The sequence below is a fragment of the Scomber japonicus genome, chromosome 7, assembly GCF_027409825.1.
Source record: "Scomber japonicus isolate fScoJap1 chromosome 7, fScoJap1.pri, whole genome shotgun sequence".
Lineage (NCBI taxonomy): Eukaryota > Metazoa > Chordata > Actinopteri > Scombriformes > Scombridae > Scomber > Scomber japonicus.
This window is the reverse complement of record NC_070584.1, coordinates 21,669,426-21,690,181: the sequence shown is the minus strand read 5'-3', so window position 1 is coordinate 21,690,181 and position 20,756 is coordinate 21,669,426. Positions and strand designations below refer to the sequence as shown.

At 40.3% G+C, this 20,756-nt stretch overlaps 1 protein-coding gene across 4 annotated transcripts in view; it reads left to right on the top strand.

Moving 5' to 3' along the window:
* Nucleotides 1-20,756, top strand: part of ptprsa (protein tyrosine phosphatase receptor type Sa) — a 180,950-nt gene that overhangs the window by 137,039 nt on the left and 23,155 nt on the right. For 3 of the 4 annotated variants that reach the window (XM_053322725.1, XM_053322724.1, XM_053322723.1), the window contains 9 exons: nucleotides 217-464; nucleotides 794-881; nucleotides 1,570-1,782; nucleotides 2,323-2,492; nucleotides 4,415-4,530; nucleotides 9,421-9,468; nucleotides 13,439-13,536; nucleotides 15,871-15,994; nucleotides 18,757-18,932. In XM_053322725.1, the coding sequence (XP_053178700.1) occupies nucleotides 217-464; nucleotides 794-881; nucleotides 1,570-1,782; nucleotides 2,323-2,492; nucleotides 4,415-4,530; nucleotides 9,421-9,468; nucleotides 13,439-13,536; nucleotides 15,871-15,994; nucleotides 18,757-18,932 (1,281 nt within the window). The remainder of the gene's footprint in view (nucleotides 1-216; nucleotides 465-793; nucleotides 882-1,569; nucleotides 1,783-2,322; nucleotides 2,493-4,414; nucleotides 4,531-9,420; nucleotides 9,469-13,438; nucleotides 13,537-15,870; nucleotides 15,995-18,756; nucleotides 18,933-20,756) is intronic. The other variant, XM_053322726.1, reaches the window with a different exon arrangement.

Sequence of the window (20,756 nt, the reverse complement as noted above, 5' to 3'; positions counted from 1 at the left end):
ATTTCACACCGATGCATTTTGTGATTTGCATATTTTAGTGCATTCATTCAACTCCTGATCATTCTAACATAGCTATGCATACACTAACATCAAAATTCTTACCTACATCCACCTACTCACCTACCATGTCTATTCAACCGCCAACCTATTGACCTGCCAAAACTTTCATACCTCAAAGTACCCCTCTTACCAATTAAGTCAACTTCTGAACTCTAGATTGAGTACAACCGTCAGAAGATGGACGTGGATGCCAGGCAGATGAGGGTGCTAGTTACTGGGCTGAGGTACAACACCACCTATCAGTTCACGGTGACCTGCCAAGAAAGCATGGACGGTGGACCAAAACATCGTGTGGTGGCCAGGACCGCGCCACTCATCCTGGTCAAGAAACCTAAGCTGGACATCTACACTGAGTCTGACAATATGCTCATGTCCTTCCCACCCATCGATAGCAAAGATGTCAAGTGAGCATAGCATGCTGAAACTTGGGTTCTGAAGGCTCTGTCGAAATTATCTCTGAGGCTTGGGGTATTTAGGTTTAAGTCTCAAGATGCTTGAGGTCTGATGCAATATGGATTGAGATCTCAGGATGTCTGAAATGTGTTGAAAGGGGAGTTTAGTTTTAGGATTTCTTGACATACTTATCATGGCTAGACCTCTTGCAAGTATTGATTTATCACTGCAATTTCCTGTCAATCCTGTGGTGAATTTGTGGTGAAGTTTTGCCAAACAAACTTGTCAAGCAAAAGTTGCTATTATATTTGTGTAATTTACTTTGATGCTGTAATTCCAGGAACTTCTATATAGTTGTGGTACCACTTAAGAGGACCGCAGGAGTTGTCAAACACCTGAAGAACCCCGATGAGATGGACATGGAAGAGGTAGAATCTTTGAAAAGCAAATACAAACCCTCCAGAAATTAAGCATCTTTAATGAGAATGTCAAAACTTAAGTAGTACATTCTGTTTTTAGAGACATTTATTCTATGAACAAAGTGTTTTTAGACAGGCATTCTAGCTGCCTGTGTTTGATTTACTAACAGTTACATCTACTAGGCAAATTATACTGTACACACCATCGACCAGGCATGGACACAGACATGATTATGCCACCGACATCACACACACACACACACACACACACACCTGACGCATGCAGAGGGAAGAATTACACAGTCTTTTCCCACTCTTCCCGTGGCTCAGGGTCACCTTGAGCACTAGATCAACAGCAACCATCCCTATTGGATTTGGGATTACACACATTCCTTCTGCCTACTTCAGTATGAAATGAATGAGAGGGGTTGGGGAAGGGCACCTGCAGTTTATTTTCCTTGATGTCAGTCAGTTCAGTGACACATATGCCCAAAAACAATAGTTAAGCATTTGAAAAAATTGATGTAATCCAAGTCCTCTTTCAATCTGGTGTTTTATAACTGTCCAAATGATAAACAAACCTTTTACAGCAAAAAACATTAAATGTGCCAATTAATTTCAGACTAATGTTGCAGAAATTGCAAAATCAAAAGGGTACAAAAAGAAAAAAATAACTAATACCTTTTAAATCAATCAGCTGTTGCGGGAGGTGACACCAAAGCGACGCTCACGCCGTCAGCTGGCTCAGCTGGACCAGAGAAAGCCCTACATCACAGCCTGCTTCAGGCAGCTTCCCTCCAGCTTCACAGTGGGTTCTGACCACCGCCACAGTACCTGTGAGAACAAGGTTCTTGAACCGGGCCAGGATTATGTCTTCTTCCTCTTGGCTGAACTCAATGCCACCACCGGGGTGAGTTACTACTTCAGACCTATTCAACACAGTTCAGCTGATTTCCTTTCAGTCAATTTCTTTTAAGTGGGTTTAGTGGGTTTAATAATTCAGTGTTGTACATTTAATCATGGTTCATGACAGTTGGTTTCCTTTCAGTTAATTTCTTTTAATTGCAGTGGATTTAATAATTCAGCTTTGTACATTTTATCATGGTTCACGTCAGTTGATTTCTTTTCAGTTAATTTCTTTTAATTGCAGTGGATTTAATAATTCAGTTTCATACATTTAATCATGGTTCACGTCATTTGAATCAAACACAGTTTTATCTAACATGATTCTGTTCAGCCAATTTCCCATTTTTCTCCAGCTTACATTAGTCTGGTTTAGTTTAGTACAAGTGCTTTCTTTCACCACCAGAAAACACTCAATAATCTCCACATATAACCAGTCAGCTATACATAAAACTTTAGTAGAAATTAGGATTTACTCAGAAGACATGCTGTAACCTTGGTTCTGTTTCATGTGCTGTGTTAACTTGTGACTGATTCTTCTCTTCAGAAAATGTTTGCAACCAGCCCTTTTACTGACACAGTGAAGGCTCCTGTGCTGGTGGTGACACCCCCCGGTCCAGCAGAGATTGGGGGGGATGGACTCATATGGGTGGTGGGTCCAGTCCTGGCTGTGGTCTTCATCATCTGCATCGTCATCGCCATTCTCTTGTACAAAAAGTGAGTTGGCTTGAAAATAGTTTTTGTGGTGAATGCTTTTGGATCTATTTTGTTTACATTATACAAATAACATTGTTCAACCTCAAATGATAGAAAATAACTCTTTGGGTCTGGGTTAGTATACAAGATACATACAAGATATATATGAGTGGTGCTTTATTCTGGAAAGAAATCCAATCTAAATCCAATCTTTTCATACTTATTTTTCGGATTTGAATCCGCTTTGCATTGTTAGTTGCTTACTCACTGGTCTATACCAGTAATACAACTGTGATCCATGTTTTAGTGAATTAGGGTAAATGTGCTCGAAATTTCAGGGGGGTTTCTTTCTTATCCAGCAATGCACAATAAAGACTTTATTGTCATTTGATGTTGAACTGGTTATTTGCAGTGTTACTGGGGAATTGGGCTATTGGGAAATAATTGCATGTTACAGAGCATGTTGAAAGAGGTCCTTATTTTATATTCATAGCAGCATGATATTCAAAGATCCGACTACATTGTTGCATGTAAATATGAAAGAGCTTTTTTTCTTATCTAAAAAAAAGATGGTTGTGGGAAGTGAGGGGGTTGGAGAAAGGAGAGAAGAGGAGATTCTTTGAGATGGTGCTCAATAATTGAACTAAGAATGGTATCATCTACCAATCAAGATATGTCACAGATATGTTTTTTTAAAGAGTAATACCCCAGATACCTTTTAATTCTTAAACACTAGATCAAGGTTAACCAAGCTACTTATAGTTGTCACATATTTCTTGTTGTATGCAACCCTACTTTTTAGCAGTCATCACACTGCTTTTACACTTAATGAACCTTACAGGAGGTAGCCCTCTTTGTGTTACAAGTTTAATGAATTTACTCAGCATCCTAGAGCTTTAGAACATATACAGTCAATATGTCCCCCTTGTTTTGCTTCAATAACTGCAAGTCCCTACTGAACTGTGGTGTAAGAGGTCACCCTACATACCAGGGCAGATCCCTGAATTATCTTAAGGGGCCAGGGCGGGTGTGAGCAACACAAGTGCAGCTTGCTTCTGTCAGATGATCTCTGACTGTCTGACCTTGCCTTACCTCCGTTTTGGTGGTTAGGGGGAGTAACATCTCTCCTTGGATCTCTCTCTTTTTTTCTTCCTTCTCTTTCTGTCCACCTCACTCTCCCGTCTCCCCCTCCATCTCTCCCTGGTGAATAGTGTTTCCCGGGTCTGCCCTTGGCCCTGACATTACCCTTCCCCATCTGTATCTGCACCCTTGTGCACACACAAAAATACACACACACACACACAAATACATAGACATACAGACACAGGCTCGCGAAAGTATGCACTTACTCGCACATTTCATTGTATACTCAATCATAAGCACACACAGTTATATGTGCACACACACACACACACACACACACGCACGCACACCTCCTGCAAATGCTGATGAGCTTTATCTCGTGTTTTGCGAGCCCAGCAGTGACCCCTCTGAATTTTAAACTGCTCTCTATTGATTTATCTCTCTTCTTGCCTCCCCCTCTCCCTTTCTCCTTGTGTGTTGTGTTTTCACCATCTTTATATATTTATTTGACTCCTATTGCTTTCTCTGGAAACAGCAAACCTGACAGGTAAGGCCTGGCCGTACTCTACTGCATTTGACAGGGGAAGACTAAATAGCCTGCCTCAGCAAAAAAGATGCCTTTAATTAGTGAGAGTGAAAGAGAATTTTGTGTGCTTGATACACATTCTTAGCTTCACAGTTCTTGATGTGGTTTCACTCGGACCCACCAAGCTACTAGTCATCTGGAGTTGTGGAGTTGTTTAGGAAAAGTCATTAGCGAGAGTTGGAACTGTTTTTTTCCACTGCTGACTAAAAGTTATTCTGTTGTTTTTGTTGTATGTCTCCCACTCTTTCTACTCTTCGTTTGTCTTACTGTCTAGCCGCAAAAGAAAAGAGTCAGAGCCACGCACAAAGTGTCTGCTGAACAATGCAGACATTACACCTCACCACCCTACAGACCCTGTGGAGATGAGACGCATCAACTTCCAAACTCCAGGTACACCTACAATGCATAGCATGTACACTTATATAACATAACATATATATTATAGTTTTAAAAGTATATTTGAAGATATGAGGTTAGTATTGGCCTTTTTGGGGGAAAAATCTCCATTTTCATCAAATAGGTTAGATGGGAAGAAAAGTTTACTGTAGTAGCTTTAGATAAAATGAAAAATGACTGCCTAAATTTGCCTTCTGGCATTTTAACTAATTGTTGCAGTTTTTGCAAATATAAATATATGTTATTATTACGTTGTGCTCACCACTGTTATTGCAGATTATAAGAACAGTGCACAGTGTTTCACACCAGTGTACAAGATTTCGATGCATTCTATTTCAACAACAAAAAACCGTATTGTATTTTTTCATTTGGGGCAAGCATGTGACTTATGATTCAGTCTCGCTCCCCAGTTTTCCTGCCATCTAACCGGTCACAGTTAACAGTGAAATGATGGACAACTCAGGTCAGACTGAAGATTTAGTCTGGAAGTGTAACTTGCAATGCAATATATTACAAAAGACATTGATCACTGGAATAATAACACTTGCCATGTTCACATCCAAATGACATTTGATGATGATGTTTTGATTGTTGGGTGAAGGTAAGTCTGGTTAAAAGACATTTAAGGCTTTTTTTAAAAACTGTTTGTGGTGGATACTTCATGTCTGCTACAGTATCTCTGCATAGCAGTGGTTAGTACAACATTTGGCTAAACCATAGGTTTAATAGGGAAAAGACTAATGTTGTAGAGAAAAAATAATAATTTTAAGAAGCTGCTTAGCTACAGTACATAAGACATTTGAGCCAATATCAGTATTTGCCCTGAAAAGCTTGTATTGGACAATTCCTATATTATATTTTGGAAAGCAAATGAAGAAAAATGTTGTAGTTATTTGTTCTAGTAATTTACAGATTGTATTATCAGCACACACAGAAAGATTAATTCCTCACAAATTCTGCAATTTTGAAGTTAAAATCTATGCTTCAGTATATATGATGTCCATGAAGTGCTTCCATATCATTATCTACATGTATGTCACTGTGTGCCTTCATTACTACCAACCAGTCATATTTATATGTTTACCATGTCCTCATGTAACAATTTGCCATTTAATCATAGCAAATATTATATATAGTTATAAGAGACTTTTAAAATTATGTTTGGTGTCCGGTTTGACTTTTTTATGTTGGAAACAAATCCCATTGTGATGTTCTCCAAAGTTTTTATCTGCTTTCACATTTGTTTCACTTTCCTTCTGGTGTTCATTCGAGCCAAAGCCAGGTGTTATCAACAGAGCACATTCGATCCTACACTCATTCTTGAAGATCTCTTCCCTTAAAGCTTGTCTGACATCTTCCTCCTGTGTCCTTTTCAGACCTGTTATCTATCGGTCTGTATCTTTGTTTGTCCAGCCTGTGATTTAGTCTACAATGGTATCTACAGTTTTTTATGCTTGGTTTGAACTACATTAGAACCAAGTGGCTTTTTTATATTTGGTACAATTAAGTTTCCACAACCCAATTACAAGCCACGACTTGAAAACATGAGTTCCATGGATCTGCAGGATTACAGATTTTAGTGAAGGTGGTTTCAAACAAATGAGATTGCAGTCCCATTTGTTCACAAGATTTTTCTCCTTATACCTTGTACAAGTGGAATTGTGTTTGGACATTTCCTGTACATGGTTAAGACTCCATTCTTTCTTCTAGCTGTTTAATTGACAGAAGACAGAGAGCTTCATTTTGAGGAACTTGCACTCTACTTCTAATGGCATTATTCACACTTACCCAACCTAAAGGCAGAAAATAAGTAAATAAACATACCCATCCCCTCTTCCTAGTGTTCCCTTGTTTCTATTCCTGTTTCTTTTGCCTCCTGCCTTTCTGTCTCCTAGCCTACTTGTCTGTCAGCCATCCATCTGTCATCCAAGGCCAGTCTGTGCTCCATCAAAAGGTTTGGATTTCAAAATGGAGTGTTTCTCTTCAGCTTCCTTGGGAGCCTAGGAATGCTGCTTTGAGTTTGTATCTTGGGTAAAAAAAAGACTTCTTTACATCAGAGAATATGCGGAGAAATGCTGAAGTTCAATTTACTGTCCTTATCTTTATCTTGCCTGGTATTCAAAGCCCCTATCAGTAGTTTGGTAATGACAAGGTTATAATGCCAATTCTCTCGATTTGTCTCTATGACTTCCAGCGTTTTCCGCCATGCCCTCAACCGTTCTCCTCTCTTCCTTAAATAATAGAGGCTCGTGTTACAATCTCTTTCCCCCTTTTATATAATATTCGCCAACACATGCACAGACTTCTCTTTATATATGGCAAGCATTCTCATTCGACAGCCCTGCCGTTGTTCCACAGAATTGGGTGATGTCGTTATCTCCGCACCCGGGGAATTTAATTTGAATGGACATTTTAGCCCAATTAAGTGGACCGGTGAGCATTTGTGAACATCCCCATCAGCTAATAGCAACCATTGTTCAAATGAGCATAGTCCCAGTGCACTTATCCAAGGCCTCTTCAATCCAACAGAGCATATGCCTAATCAGCAATGTGTGTTCAGTGACCCCTAGTGCTGGGCAACAAAAAAATATGTTTTTGATAAGCCTTCCTATAAGCTAAGCTTGGTTAATGCATTTCAGAGAGAGTGTGTGTACATCGCGTGTATGTGTGTGCGCCCATTTGTGGTTTAAAGCCTTGAGGTCATGTGACAGCATCACAGTGACATCCCATAAGTCCTTAGGGGGCAGAGTGGCTCGTTTCGACATTATCTTCATATGTGCCTGGGGTTTAATTGGCAAATGGGGCCAAAGTAATGAAGCAGCACGACTCAGTGGGTATCTACTGTCTGTCTCCTATCAAGCCCCCCTTTGCTATAAGCACTCATTTTTTTCTCTTAATCATTTTTTTCACAACTCACTCTGTCGCTCTCATTTTTTATTTATTTTTTTTATCTTCCCAGTCTTGCAGTTAAAAAGCTGCTAAACTATAGTAAACAGCTGGTGATCATCATAAAGATTGTAGGCTGCAATACACACACACACACACACACACATACACATATTTTCTTTTTTAACATAAAAACCAGATCTTCACTTGATCAGTTCAATATTCCCTCCTGTACTAGGTTTGTTAGTTTTCATACAAAAGCAGAAGAAAAAAAGAAAAAAAAAATCTCCCTCCCTACAAATAAGCAGCAGGTGAACTGAGTTTCCCTGGGTTTACTCTTCAACCTGTGTCTGATCATTTTTTCCCGTCGACTCCATCTATGTTTCTCTTTATCTCGGCCCTCCAATACAGCATTGCATATGGCACTTCACACCCCCGCAACTCTGTCAGAAAAGTGACTTATACATTTAAGCATGTAGACAGCATCACAATCTTTCAAACCCACAAACATCAGCCAATCGCTTGCATGCATGAGCAACCTACTTGTTTCTCCGGATTAGAGCAACGACTGCAACAACCGTGCCCTCCTCCTCACAAGCAGCTCTATTGAAACACACACGAACAGAGCACTCACACATATACATAATCAGACATGCCTGTACCTCCCTCCTGCTGTGATGAATGACATTTGGAGACAGTGGATCAGAGTGCCCCCTCCTAGGTTTAATTAGTCATTGTCACAAATCAATTAGGAAGAGGGGGATGTTCGATGCCTTCATCTGTCTGCACTCATTTGGCGCCTTTGGCCACGCGTCCTCTCATTTAGATGTCATTGGAAGGTAAAGCCACCAAAACTCAGTTAAGCAGCTGTTCATATTGCAGGATTTGATTTTAGCACTGTTTTAGGCTGGTATACAGAACATCCTAATCAGGAAAAAAAAACGTTTTGGCTTCCAACTGGGAAAATTTTCTCTGAATTACATGTTTCGTTTTTGTTTTGGGTAAATTTAGTTTTGCCTCAAATCATATTTCCTTCTCACTTCTTATACATTCTCTGGACAACAATCTGCTTTCTGTGGATCAATGTTCCCATCTTTGGGTGATCTTTCTTTTCCAGTCACCCCATTTCTCTGATTTAGTTTTCAGCCCTGGCAGATTTAATTTCCTTGCCCTTAATGGGTATGTACAGTAGCAGCCATGCCATCAAACTGCATCTCTTGCCACACGTCCAGTTTTGCTGAACGTTGTCACAGATGGTTCCTTCTGCTTTAACAGTTACAGAGACTTGAGTCCACCTAGACATAGCATCGCTGGTTACGGCCTCAGAGGACTTCTCCTCTAGAGCAGATAAGACTTTGAACCATCACCACACTCCTCTGAGCTCTGACTCCCATCAGCTCTGGTTCCACAGCTGTCAGCTAAAAATGCGGATACTTTTCCACACCTTTCACTCCCAATGTCTCAGCATCAAGCAATGGACAAAGGAACCTTTCAGAATTAGTTTTCACCAGGAAACATAAGCTGGTTTTTCCCGTCTGTCTCTCTTTCTCATTCCTCTCAATGGGCCCTTCGAAGTGGCATTTATGAAAGCTCAGAGATAGCAAATCATTATTTATTTCTTTTCCCCTGATCTCTATGACTGTTGATATGATATGGGGCTTTGCACTAGGGTTTCTCAGCAGGGGAAGCAGGGGCTGACACCCATGGCTAACCAGACTGCTACTGAGGAGGACTGTGGCACTGATTGGGATTTGGTAGCGGAAGGCCTGGTCTGAAAATGTTTGCCCTACTTTTTCATGTCTGTGTTGCAGTCACAAATCTGTCATTCAGGCCACCCTGATAAGGTTTGAGTTGAAAAAGAATGTACTATTTCCTTTGTGGTTTATTTCTTGGCCTTCTATCATTTTGCTCATTTTAATGTTTTCTTTTTTGTAAAGCCTTTTCTGTTGCATTACAGCCCTTTTCAAACCATTTTCCTTATGTTTGCTGTTCTTTCAGATTCTGGTCTAAGCAGCCCTCAGAGTGAAGCAGATTTTGACTATGAAAGTTAGTCTTCTACGCTTTTAGCATTTGCGTACCAGCTTTTTTTTTTTTTTTTTTTTTCAAGCACTGCTTGCCTCCATTTACAAATACATAATTTGCATTTGTTTATTTTTTTCACATGATACAGCAAAATTTGAGCACTAATTAATGTTATGTTGGTTTCTATTGTAGACTGGGCTGTTTCTTTGTTTTTTAATTTAATTGGATGTCAGTCACAATATTCACTTGGGCTGTTGGCTGTGCATTAATCCACCATGCATAAATAACCTGCGCGATCACTTCTGCTGATACAGAGATGGTTGAGCGTATTTTTTTTGTTTTTTGTTTTTTTTACAGCGGTACAATCCCTGTTCTGCCTCTTTCTCTTGCCTCCCTTCCTCACCTCATTGTTGTTGTTCTCCCTTCTCCTTTCTCCTCCTCCTTCACCACGACTGCTCCATTTCCATTCTGAACTAACGGGGTCTTTTCTGTGCTCAGAGATAACGAGCAGAATTAATTAAAGTGGTGGCAAACAATTCCTCGACATTTGATCACCCTCTCTCCCTGTTCACTGAGGATCATCTGAGAAAAAAGAGTTTCTGGGTTCCCTCTAACCCCTCCCCCCCCCCCACTTTATTTTCTTTCCTTACCCAAAGACAGACTTCTCCTGTTTTATATAGAAATGTGCATTATCATAAATAGGCTTTTGGAGAAAGATTGGTTCGGCTTATCAAAAAGAATCATTATATTTCTCAGGCGCATCGACTGTGGATTGGGAAATTGGAAATGTGTAATTAGACGCTAGTTTGTTTTTCTGTGTTCATTGATCATGCTGTTGATTGCAATGAAAAAAATGGAAGAGTCTGCACATGGATAGGAACAAGCTGTTGGCAAGGGTTTTTCTGTTGAAGAGAAGGATGAGAGCGTAGGGAGGAAGGGGGGAAACGAGGGGGGGGGGGGGGGGTTGGAAATAACAACAGTTTGTCCTTGAGTGACTTTGTTCAAGTACGGGTCACAGCAAAGACAAGTTTAGAGAGTAAATCTTTTCTTGAATAAACATTGCAATGTGCCGTGCAGTGTATAAATGACAATATGAAAAAGAAAACAAATCAGCTGCAATTGACTCATTTGTCTGTAGAACAAAATAAATGGGTTAGGAAGGAAAACCACAAAGAGAGAGAGAAAAAAATAGATACGCAAACAGATGGATTTAGCTACAAGGTTCATCAGAGTAAATATGACAACTTATAGCAATTGGTTGTGTTGACAAAAGGCAAAGACGAATGAAGATGAAATAATGGATTGAAGCCTCTCAAAGTTGTGAGTATTCAAATTGTCCTCGCACAACTTTCCCAGAACATTCCACCAAAGTTTGAAGCAATAAACAAAAACTAGAATGTATAACCTTCAGCCTGTTTAACTGGCAGTGCATCATGGTTCATTTGGATGTATATGTAAACACTGTGGCCTGATATATCTATCTAACCGCAGCAGGCACTTATACATGCAGACAGTAATGTGGGCAGTAAACAAAAACTGAAAGGAATTGATGGCGTTTGAGTACGTCTGTAACTCACGCAAACTCACAAATACACGTAGACACACACACACACACACACACACACACAACCAAGCACACACCAATGCAAAAACACACACACACACACAAACATTCTTTGATCTCGCCTCAAACAACCCGCTCTTGTTCTCTCAAGGAGAAGTGTTGAGCCCCTGATTTGCATACGCATTTACTTATTTCCCTCATAGCTTCTGATACCTTTTCCCTCTGAATTTGAAGCAAGTAGAATGACAACCAAATTTAATTTGAAATGTTCCTCTCTTTCTGATGTTCATCACAATGAAATCCCACACCAGAAGTGATTAGTAACTGTCTCATTTAAGTATGAATAAATAAACACACCAAATAACCTAATATAATTTGAGGTCTCCTTTTACCCTGCAAGGTGTTGTTTGAGATCATAGTAAGACACTGAATGAAATAAACGATGTGCTTTAAAATTATAGCAACACTATTAATTCAGTAAACAATGTTTAAATGATCCATTAGGAAGAGCATGCGTGTTTGTAGCACAACTCTTGTCAACTAGTCTGTTAATGCAGTGTGTCCATCCATTTTCCGGAGGATGTCACAGCATCCAGTGTCATCTCCATTTGTCTCATATATGCATTGTAATCTTTGTTAATCTTCATGTAATTGATGCTGCTGCATTGTTCTCTCAATGTGAAATAAATTGCCATTACTAATGAAGACTGTCAGCACAGAGAGTTGCCCACCTCCCTCCCCCCTTTAAGTGCAACAAAAGCAGCCAAAACATTGGTGACCCCCTTGACATTGGAGGGATATTAAGCATTGTCAGAGAGAGAAAATTAAGGATGGTTAATGTGATTATGCCGATTCGCATGCTCAATTAAGCCTGGGAAACTTTTTTTTGAAGAGATGTCAACATTTTGTCGACTTTTGACCTCGACACTCGGAAAAAAAGGTCCCTTACTATAAATATGAAAGCATGAATTACTGCAAGGCTGTATGCAGGGACAAGCCACAATCTATGGCTGCTCCATATTCCATTACATGGCCTCAGCATTATGCTCCTAAATGGATTAGTGACTAGAGTGCACAGCAGTGCTGATAATATTGTAGCAGCAGCAACACAATATTCAGTAGATATTAGAGCAAACTAAAAAAAGTCTAGTTCTTTCTGGGAATTCCTTTGGATAAATGGCACAAGGATTTGGGAGGAATGTGCATTGGACATGCAACTGAATTGCATGTTTTTTAGAATTGTGGAAGATAAGGGTTGTTCATATTAGAGCCAAGGTTCACTTGTTTAAGGGAACCAGCAGATGGAGGAAAGGGTAACAGCAGCTTGCTTGCTTTGCGTTGGCTGGCTGGAATGGAGCAGCTCACTGTGTCATTCAACATCACTCACACTTGTCAACCCCCAAACCTCCCTATCCCCAACCCACCTCCCCTCCCATGAGCCCCCAGGTCAGTGCTCCCTTCTAGAAAAAGCTCCTTTTCATAAAAGCAACTGTCAAAATTGGTCACTGTGCTAACAACACAGCACAAAAAGAGCATTACTGATTAGAAGGATATGTTATGTCTGATCCTGAAGAATGTTTGATAGCTTATCTCTCGCTTTTTATTTTTGATTGAGAAAGGCGCTGAAAGTAGTGACATATAAATGTTGAAAGTAATGATATATAGCATGCATATATTGGTAATGAGAAATAATGAAGTCAGTTTGAATTTGTAAGATCTGCTTGAAGTACAAACATGTGAAGTTTTTCACCAACTAGTGACCAAGGATTGAATCTTCCTTTTTTGTTGATAGCAGTCATGCTAAAAGCAAATGTCACTTTTGATAAACTTCAGTGAAGACTACATGGCATTTTTGTCAACATAAGCATTTGACTGATTTGAGGAGTAAAAAGGACTGTAGTGTTTTTTGTCTTTGTTTTCACCATCAAACCCTTTTTCATCTTGCATCATTTTTAACTCATTTCCCAAGCCATTAAAATTATTATTGATGTTTGAGGTATAGTTGATCTGGGTTTTCCTCTGGCAACACTCAGTAGCTGTAATAGGTCCATCTATTTTTTGTCTACATTTATTTATCCACATCATGACCATTGTAGGAATTAATACAATTTGGTCTGTGGGCGTATGCTGCCTCCCATTTTGGCAAATAATCAATAAGCCCTGCTCCACAAATTTAGCTATTTTTGAGCTCTGGCCTGGTCCAATCAAATTCCCGTCACCAATCAATACATATTTGCTGTGTGTCATATTCACCATGCACAAGCTTCCTCACCACTAAAACCCAGCGTCCATTGTTATGTAAGCAAGAACTCTCACCCATATATGGTGTGTTGTGTGATTTGTGAGTTTGGAACTGGTGCCCTGATTGCAATACTAATAAACTTTACTTCCCATCTTCTGGAATTTCTCTCTCCATTTTTTGGTGAGCAGGTATGATGAATCACCCTCCCATCCCTATCTCAGAGCTGGCTGAACACACAGAACTTCTCAAGGCCAATGACAACCTCAAGCTCTCCCAGGAATACGAGGTGAGGGGGCTAAAAGTTAATGTCTGTCTGATTGTGTTCTTATTGAAAAGAAACATACAAGTCCCATCTTTACCCAAAGGAAATGACTGAAGGAAAGTGAATGTGTTTGTTCCAGAAATTATACAGTAGATTAAATGCTTTGTCTGTCTTTTATTTTTACTAATTGAATTAATACCAAATGCTTTTTCACTAATATGGATTAATAAATGTGTTTTAAATTCTTTAAACACACAGCAATAAACTTACAGAAGAGTAAAGATTTCCATCCTCCAAAATGGAGATATAGTCATGTCTGTTGCACAGAATTCCCATTGTGCACACCTGTCTGTGTGTGTGTGTGTGTGTGTGCGTGTGTGTGCGCGTGTGTGTGTGCGTGTGCGTGCGTGCGTGTGTGTGTGTGTGTAAGTGTAGAGGGGGTAACTGAGCTGTCTGAGCTCTGAGACCGCAGCGGTTATAAATGACACCAGAGTTGATTAGAAATCAGGAGAGCTGAATCAGCTCTCGTTTGCATACAAGCAATATCCCCTCCTCGCCATCGCTAAATCACTGTGCCTGTCGCCTTGCTTCACGCCAGGCTAAGGTAGGAAGCGGGTATACCAACATAGATTGCCGTCATCATGCCTGCCGGTGGATGTTGGTGGATAATGACTTCTCATAGCGATCCAGTATTTCTTGGGTATCTATTATTCATAAATCCACATCCGGGCTGTGTACCAAAGGGACAAGCTTGTTCCATTCAGGAGGGAAGAGAAACGAGAGACGTGATACTAAAGTTGACACTTTGCTACAACTACAACTTCTAATTACTTGGCTTTAAAAGAGAGTGAAACCGCCCGTTCGTCTTTTCTCCCGCTCAGTCTTTTTCACTCCCTCTCCTGCCCCTTCACACAGCCGCCCCCCAGGAAAAATAAATGACCAAATTAAATAGAGAAGTGTAATTTTAATTTTGTTATTTTCTTGATGAATGGCTGCTCGTCCGGGCGCCCCGGCTTGCCAAGCACAGCTCTGCGGGGCTTTGACTGATTGGTTTTTAGCCAGGCGGGATGTAAGGGAGGAGGAGAAATGGAGGGAAGAAGCAAGAAAGCAGAGAGATGAGGTGGGGAGGCTTGGTTAATGATGAGGATTCAGTGAGGGTAGAGAGAGAGCAGGGCATCGCAGCTGGAAAGCAGAGATGAAGAGGAGATTATCTGACATACAAATAGCAATGAAAAGGAAGGCCCAGTTTTACCTGATGATATTGAAACCATATAGCTGATTATGCTGTCAGGCAGTTTGCAGCCATGTCCTGTAAAACAAGAAGAAAGAGGGAGGAATTTGAGTTGTTGCAGAAGCATTTGGATAATTATTATTTAATCAATCTTTAAATCATTTCTGGAAGTAGTTACTCCTGTAATTGAGGAGTAGAAAAATGCTCCCTAAATGTAATTTATGTAAAATGTTTTTGAAGCTTGGAGTGCACAGATGTGGTTTTCAATTTTTGAATTGAGCAATGTTTCAGGGAAGTGACCCCAATCTTTATACTTGCACACACACAAATACACACATGTGGTCTGCCTCAAGGTAAACCAGAGGAAAAGTGAAAATAGCATGAGAGCAGGTGGGTGACTGCTGTATAGAGATGGAGTATAAACATCAGAGAGGAGTCAGGAGATGGAAAAGGAGATAAAGAGATAAAGAAGCACGCACAAAGACTGGAGGACTTTGAAAAGGAGATGGAGAGATACAGATAAGAAAAACAGGACAAAGAAAGAGGGTTAGAGAAAAGAAAGGGCAGAAAGAGAGAGAACAAAAAAATATGGAAAGAGCTTGAAACAGAGGGAAGTGGTTAGTGTAAATCTTTCTCCAGCTAGCAACAACTCGTCAACAGAGCGCCGGACGCCTGTGAGAAAACAGCAGATCATAATGGAATACTAAATGATCCTGACAAGGAAACTAAATATTTATCTGAAATTCTTAATATTAAAAAGGCAGCTGAATTTTTCTTCCATGTGTCAGGCCTTGCTCCACTCTCTCCCATCAAGGGGGGGAGAGCCACCACCTTCATTACCTTCAGTATTGTTATTTGTCATTATGCACTCGCTACATTAATGATCTTGATAAAGTAGTGTGTGCAGCTGCTGTGAGTGTTTAAGCCAAGCAGTGAGCAGATTTTCATGATACCATGTTCTTTTTCCTTTAGGGAAATCACAGTCTCAATCTCTCCCTCCCTCTCCCCCTCCTTCCTTTCTTTCTATGATAACATTGAAGCTGTATTGTTATGGCTCACTTCCTCTCATGATGCTTCTAATTTTCTTTTTTGTGTGTGCACATTGTGCCTTCTCTGCCCCCCATCAGTCTATCGATCCAGGCCAGCAGTTCACCTGGGAACACTCCAACCTGGAGGTGAACAAGCCCAAAAATCGTTACGCCAACGTCATTGCCTACGACCATTCCCGCGTCATCCTGGCTCCCATCGAAGGTAAGGCTCACCCATCCTCACTTTCTTTTTTTTAATGCACCTTCACCATCTCAGAGATGAGCTTAGCTCATTTGGGAATCCTCATAATCACAGTCGGTTTAAGTAATTAGACATTTTTACTGAACAGACATACACTAGACCAGATGGGACAAGACAGTTAAGACCAAACTAGATCATTGCAGAGCAGTGCAATACAGAATATATTAAGTATGATCAAGGCAGTAAAATCCTATAGAATTAGAAAGTATAGAATAGAATAATATATAGAGAATAGTGCCATGATGTACCCAATTCTGCACTTAATCAGTAAAGAACAAAGGATAGCTGAAAAGAAAAGGCAGAATTACACTACTGAGCTGGACTACACAGGGCATGCCTTGATTTAATGCAGTAGCATGAAGTAAAATAGAAGAAAAAAAGTGAAGTCAAATTGAACGAAATTTGTGATAACCAGTGTATTTATAAAATAAATCTAAAATAAAATTTTGTTGGTGGGTGAATTGAGAACTTGTTTCAGCTCAACTTGGTTCCCATTATCTAAGCAGTTTCTCAAATGGGCAGAGTTATTTTTAGGCTGACGGAAGGACTTGTTTGAGCTCATCTTTTGGCCCAGCACTCACTCAGATCTTACACTCGCAGTGACCCAGGAATTCAACCAGTGTTTTCACCGTCCCATTTGTCTCATCAGATCTGCCCCTCTCTCATGACTTCCCTATAACTGCCCATAGACACAGTACTGAGAATCTTGGAGCCAGTAAAATTCTTCCTCTGACTTCCAAATCTCAAGGGACATTGTCAGAGGTAGTCACCCTTCACCACTGACATTGTTCTGTCGTTGCATCACCAGAAGAGCTCCCAACTCTTCACAGTAGTGCCAAACTCTCTTATCCACAGTTCTCTCCTTTTGTGTGAGCTAACTGCTCCAACTAGATTTCAACATTTCACAATAGTCAGGCCAATTTGAGGGTGCAACAACATGCATAACAAAATTATCCCAGGGAAAAATGCCTCGTCCATAAATACATAAATTAATCAAGTCTGAAATTTCTATTTTACACTGCAGTGATTTTGCCATTAGTCGCAGCAGTAGAACAATTCATGCACACCGCCATTCTCTGTTCACTTAGCTATGACTAAAGCCAAGGCACCACAGTCAGATTGTGCGACGTGGTATCCGTTTTAATGCCATTTGCCTTTCTATTTCTTTCTTTCTTCTTCCATTCTCTCTTTCATTCTTTTATCGTTTTTCTCTTTTTTCATTGCCCCCCCTCCCCCATCTTTCTCTCTCTCTCTTTCCCCTCGTCTCTATCTTATTCTTCCTCTCCACCCTGGTTGTTGTCCTCACTGCGTCTCCTCTCCCAAATTAGCCCAGTCGAGTGTTTCATTGTTTGTCGCTTGAGTGAGGAGACGTCAGTCAAAGAGACGTGACTCTCAAACACAGACGCTGCCACACTGGAGTCTGTTTTCAAGCCGGCAGGATAGTTGAAGTTGGGTAAATGAAGATGGGTGATGTTCTGTCTTATCATTGTCAGATGCTCTGTGTTAGACATACCCTAATCACAGATTATCTTGTTTACATTTACAACACTTTGGCATAAACTGTTTCCCAGAAGACATTCAAATTACTGAGTCAGAAGGGTTTCTGCGTCAAGCTCAACGACTCCTTGACTTTTTTGTGCTGCACAGTCACATTTTTCCTCTCTTTGCTTGTGACAGATTTTATGTGTCATCATTATCTCAAGTTGTAGATGCCCTGTATACAGCGGTACTCTTCACAGGTGCAGATCAGAGCTTGATGACAGTACAGCACATGATGAGACTAGTCTTGTTTTATAGGTACATAACTTTGTATACTTGGTATCATGAGCAACCCTTATAAGACCTTTCAGTCGACTACATATTTAAGCTTTGAAGTATTCTGTTACTGCTGTAGACACTTTAAAGGATGCAGTTGAGCACTTTGAAAGTTACATTCAATCAGTGGAGCTCACAAGCACTATCATTGGCATTAAAATGTTGCCAGTACACATTCATCTATACAGCAGTGCAGAGGTGTTTCTTTGAAGCTCGAGGGACCAAAGTGTATCCAAGCATGGTGGTGGTGGGGGGTGGGTGAGGGATGCTCATGGCTGTGGACGCCGAGTGGCTGATTTACTCCTCACTATCCTCCATCTTCACACTATAACTATGATGGTAAATCAGATGGAGGCTGGTGCACTACATCCGCAGCAACCTAGGCAGAACCACAGAGGTTGAACAGAAAAGAAACTAAAAGCAGCAGTACAGGAATTTGTGACAGATGCACTTCTGCATTTGAATTTATTCAAATGGAACTACAACACAGGTGTCCTACATGGAGGAATAGAATAAAAAGTTGTGAGACAGTTAATAACATCCCTTTTCATCTTATATCATGGCATAAAATACATATTATTTTCTAAACAAACTCATAGATCTGTCAGGCAAGATTATTAACTAGAACATTTTAAGTCCTTGAGCTATCCCAATCTGCCTTATCTCAGCCAATTTCAACAATAAGAGGTGTGAAGAATTATTACATAAGTAATTGACTTGTGTTCTTATTTGCAATCTAGAAGCTTTACACCTTTATTGATTGAAAAACAGGGTCAATGTGTGTGAATTATCAAGGCAGATGGCACAAAACAAATGCAAATACTAAGAAAAGTAAAGAAGTGAAGGCAGAGAGATGGATTAACAGTATGTTTCATCTCACAATCCTCTTTGCTGTGGTTTGTGTATAGGAATCACAGGTAGCGATTACATCAACGCCAACTACATCGATGGCTACAGGAAGCAGAATGCCTATATCGCCACCCAGGGTCCATTACCAGAGACATTCGGCGACTTTTGGAGGATGGTGTGGGAGCAGAGAGCAGCCACTGTGGTCATGATGACCAGACTGGAGGAGAAATCACGGGTAAGTTGTCTCAACCGATTTTTTTGGGGGGGGGGGATTGGCTGGGCCCTACTTTTTATAGGTTTCTCTTTAATGCTCTCCTCCAGTGACTACACAAACTACTTTGAAATGTTGTTTTTTAAATAAACCGCAAGATCAAACCACTGATTCACAAGACCAAGTACAAGAGCCAGCTGAGGAAAATGGCACAGCTTTACATTGATTTCCCAGTTGCACACCTGAACCTCATTGGTAGGTAATCAGACTTCATTTTCTTGGGATGGATTGCTTTCAGAGAAGTGTAGAAATTTGAGTGGGGTGGTGAACGCCACAGAGGAGGGTGATAAAACAGTGTTAACTCAAAGACGGTGTACCTGCGCACATCTGATAATTTAGAATATATCCCCTGGGAGTATCTTCACAGACTTCCCTCTGTTTCCTCTCCTTATTTGAATTTCCTTGTTTTGTTTTGATGACAAGCTGTTGCATGTTCCCTTCAGCGCTGAGAGCTTAGTAAGCCAAAGAGTTTCAACTACTTGCACAGTGCAGGAAGCTAAATTTAAATTTTAAGCGACAGAGTGCTAAGAGTTGTTGAGGTACCTGTGGCCAGTGCCTCCCACAGCCATCTGTTGATAGTGGAAGTTATAGGAAAAAATGCCTAAGGAGCACAATGGCTTATTTTCAACAGGGAGGAAAGCTATGTCAGGATGAAATTACACTTCCTGATTTCTTGAAGTCCATGGGAAGTGGGCATACGGTGAAAAATGTGTCCACAAAGGAGCAATTTCTGTAGTTTTTATACAGTTTTTAACAGCAGTGCTTTACAACCACATACATTAGATTTTAAATGGTAAATGTGTAAAAAGAAATTGGCAGCTGTTACTGTGATCATAGTGATTCAATTTAAAGCACATTTGTTCCGTTAAGGAAGTGTCTTAAGTGTTTGACAGTTGCATTTCAGTTCTGTTTGCCCATAGTGACAGCTAGTCGTTATGTAAACAAAGTGCCTGTCATATGACCCATTTTTCTAAATTATGAGCTGTAAATGCAGGTGAGTGCTACAAAATAGAAAAAATAAATTAATAAAGCTTAACGGTGTGAGTGCACCCCTAGGATGAATCCACAGAGATCATTTTTTTTTTGCTATCAAAAAGTGGACTTGTCAGAATGTCAAAAAGCCAAACGTGATGTTTCATCCTGTCAACCCAAACCTGTGTCAACATCAGGCTCACTCACCCCAGGTGTCTCCACTCATCTTGCTTCCCCTTATCCCTTTTCAATTGTTTACCTATTCTCCATCTTGACGCGTGAGATCCACTCCTGTCAAACGTGATCAGGATTAGCAGGCAGTAGAACTTGAGTGTCAGCTTGAGCAGGAAATGGGAGAGAAAGCCGGAGAGCAGCGCATCTCCCTCCCTAGCTGCCACATCTCATCAGATGTCCGCCGGCGCGTCACACCCCTTATTGAATGAATCTTTATTACATGGGCTGACGGGAGGGTTGGGAGGAAGCAGGTGTTGCATTTTATAGAGCTACAGATATACTATAGAACCGCTGCTTCACTGGACAAGAAACAGCTGAAACATTTTAGCTCAAAATAACATACCCATCCAGGATTTAATAAAAACCTTACTTTTTGAAAGGTACATGTGAGAATCTGAAATGATTACACTTCATCAGGCTTTTTATTAATGTTGCTACTCTCTTGTTTTCTTTGTTTTTTTAAAGTGCTTTGTAACATTGTTAAGAAAAGTGCTATAAAATAAAGTTTAACATTATTATGTTGACAGATACTGGATTAAGAATTGTTTTTGATTGAGGCAAGGGTGCAGGCGGGGATTGTGT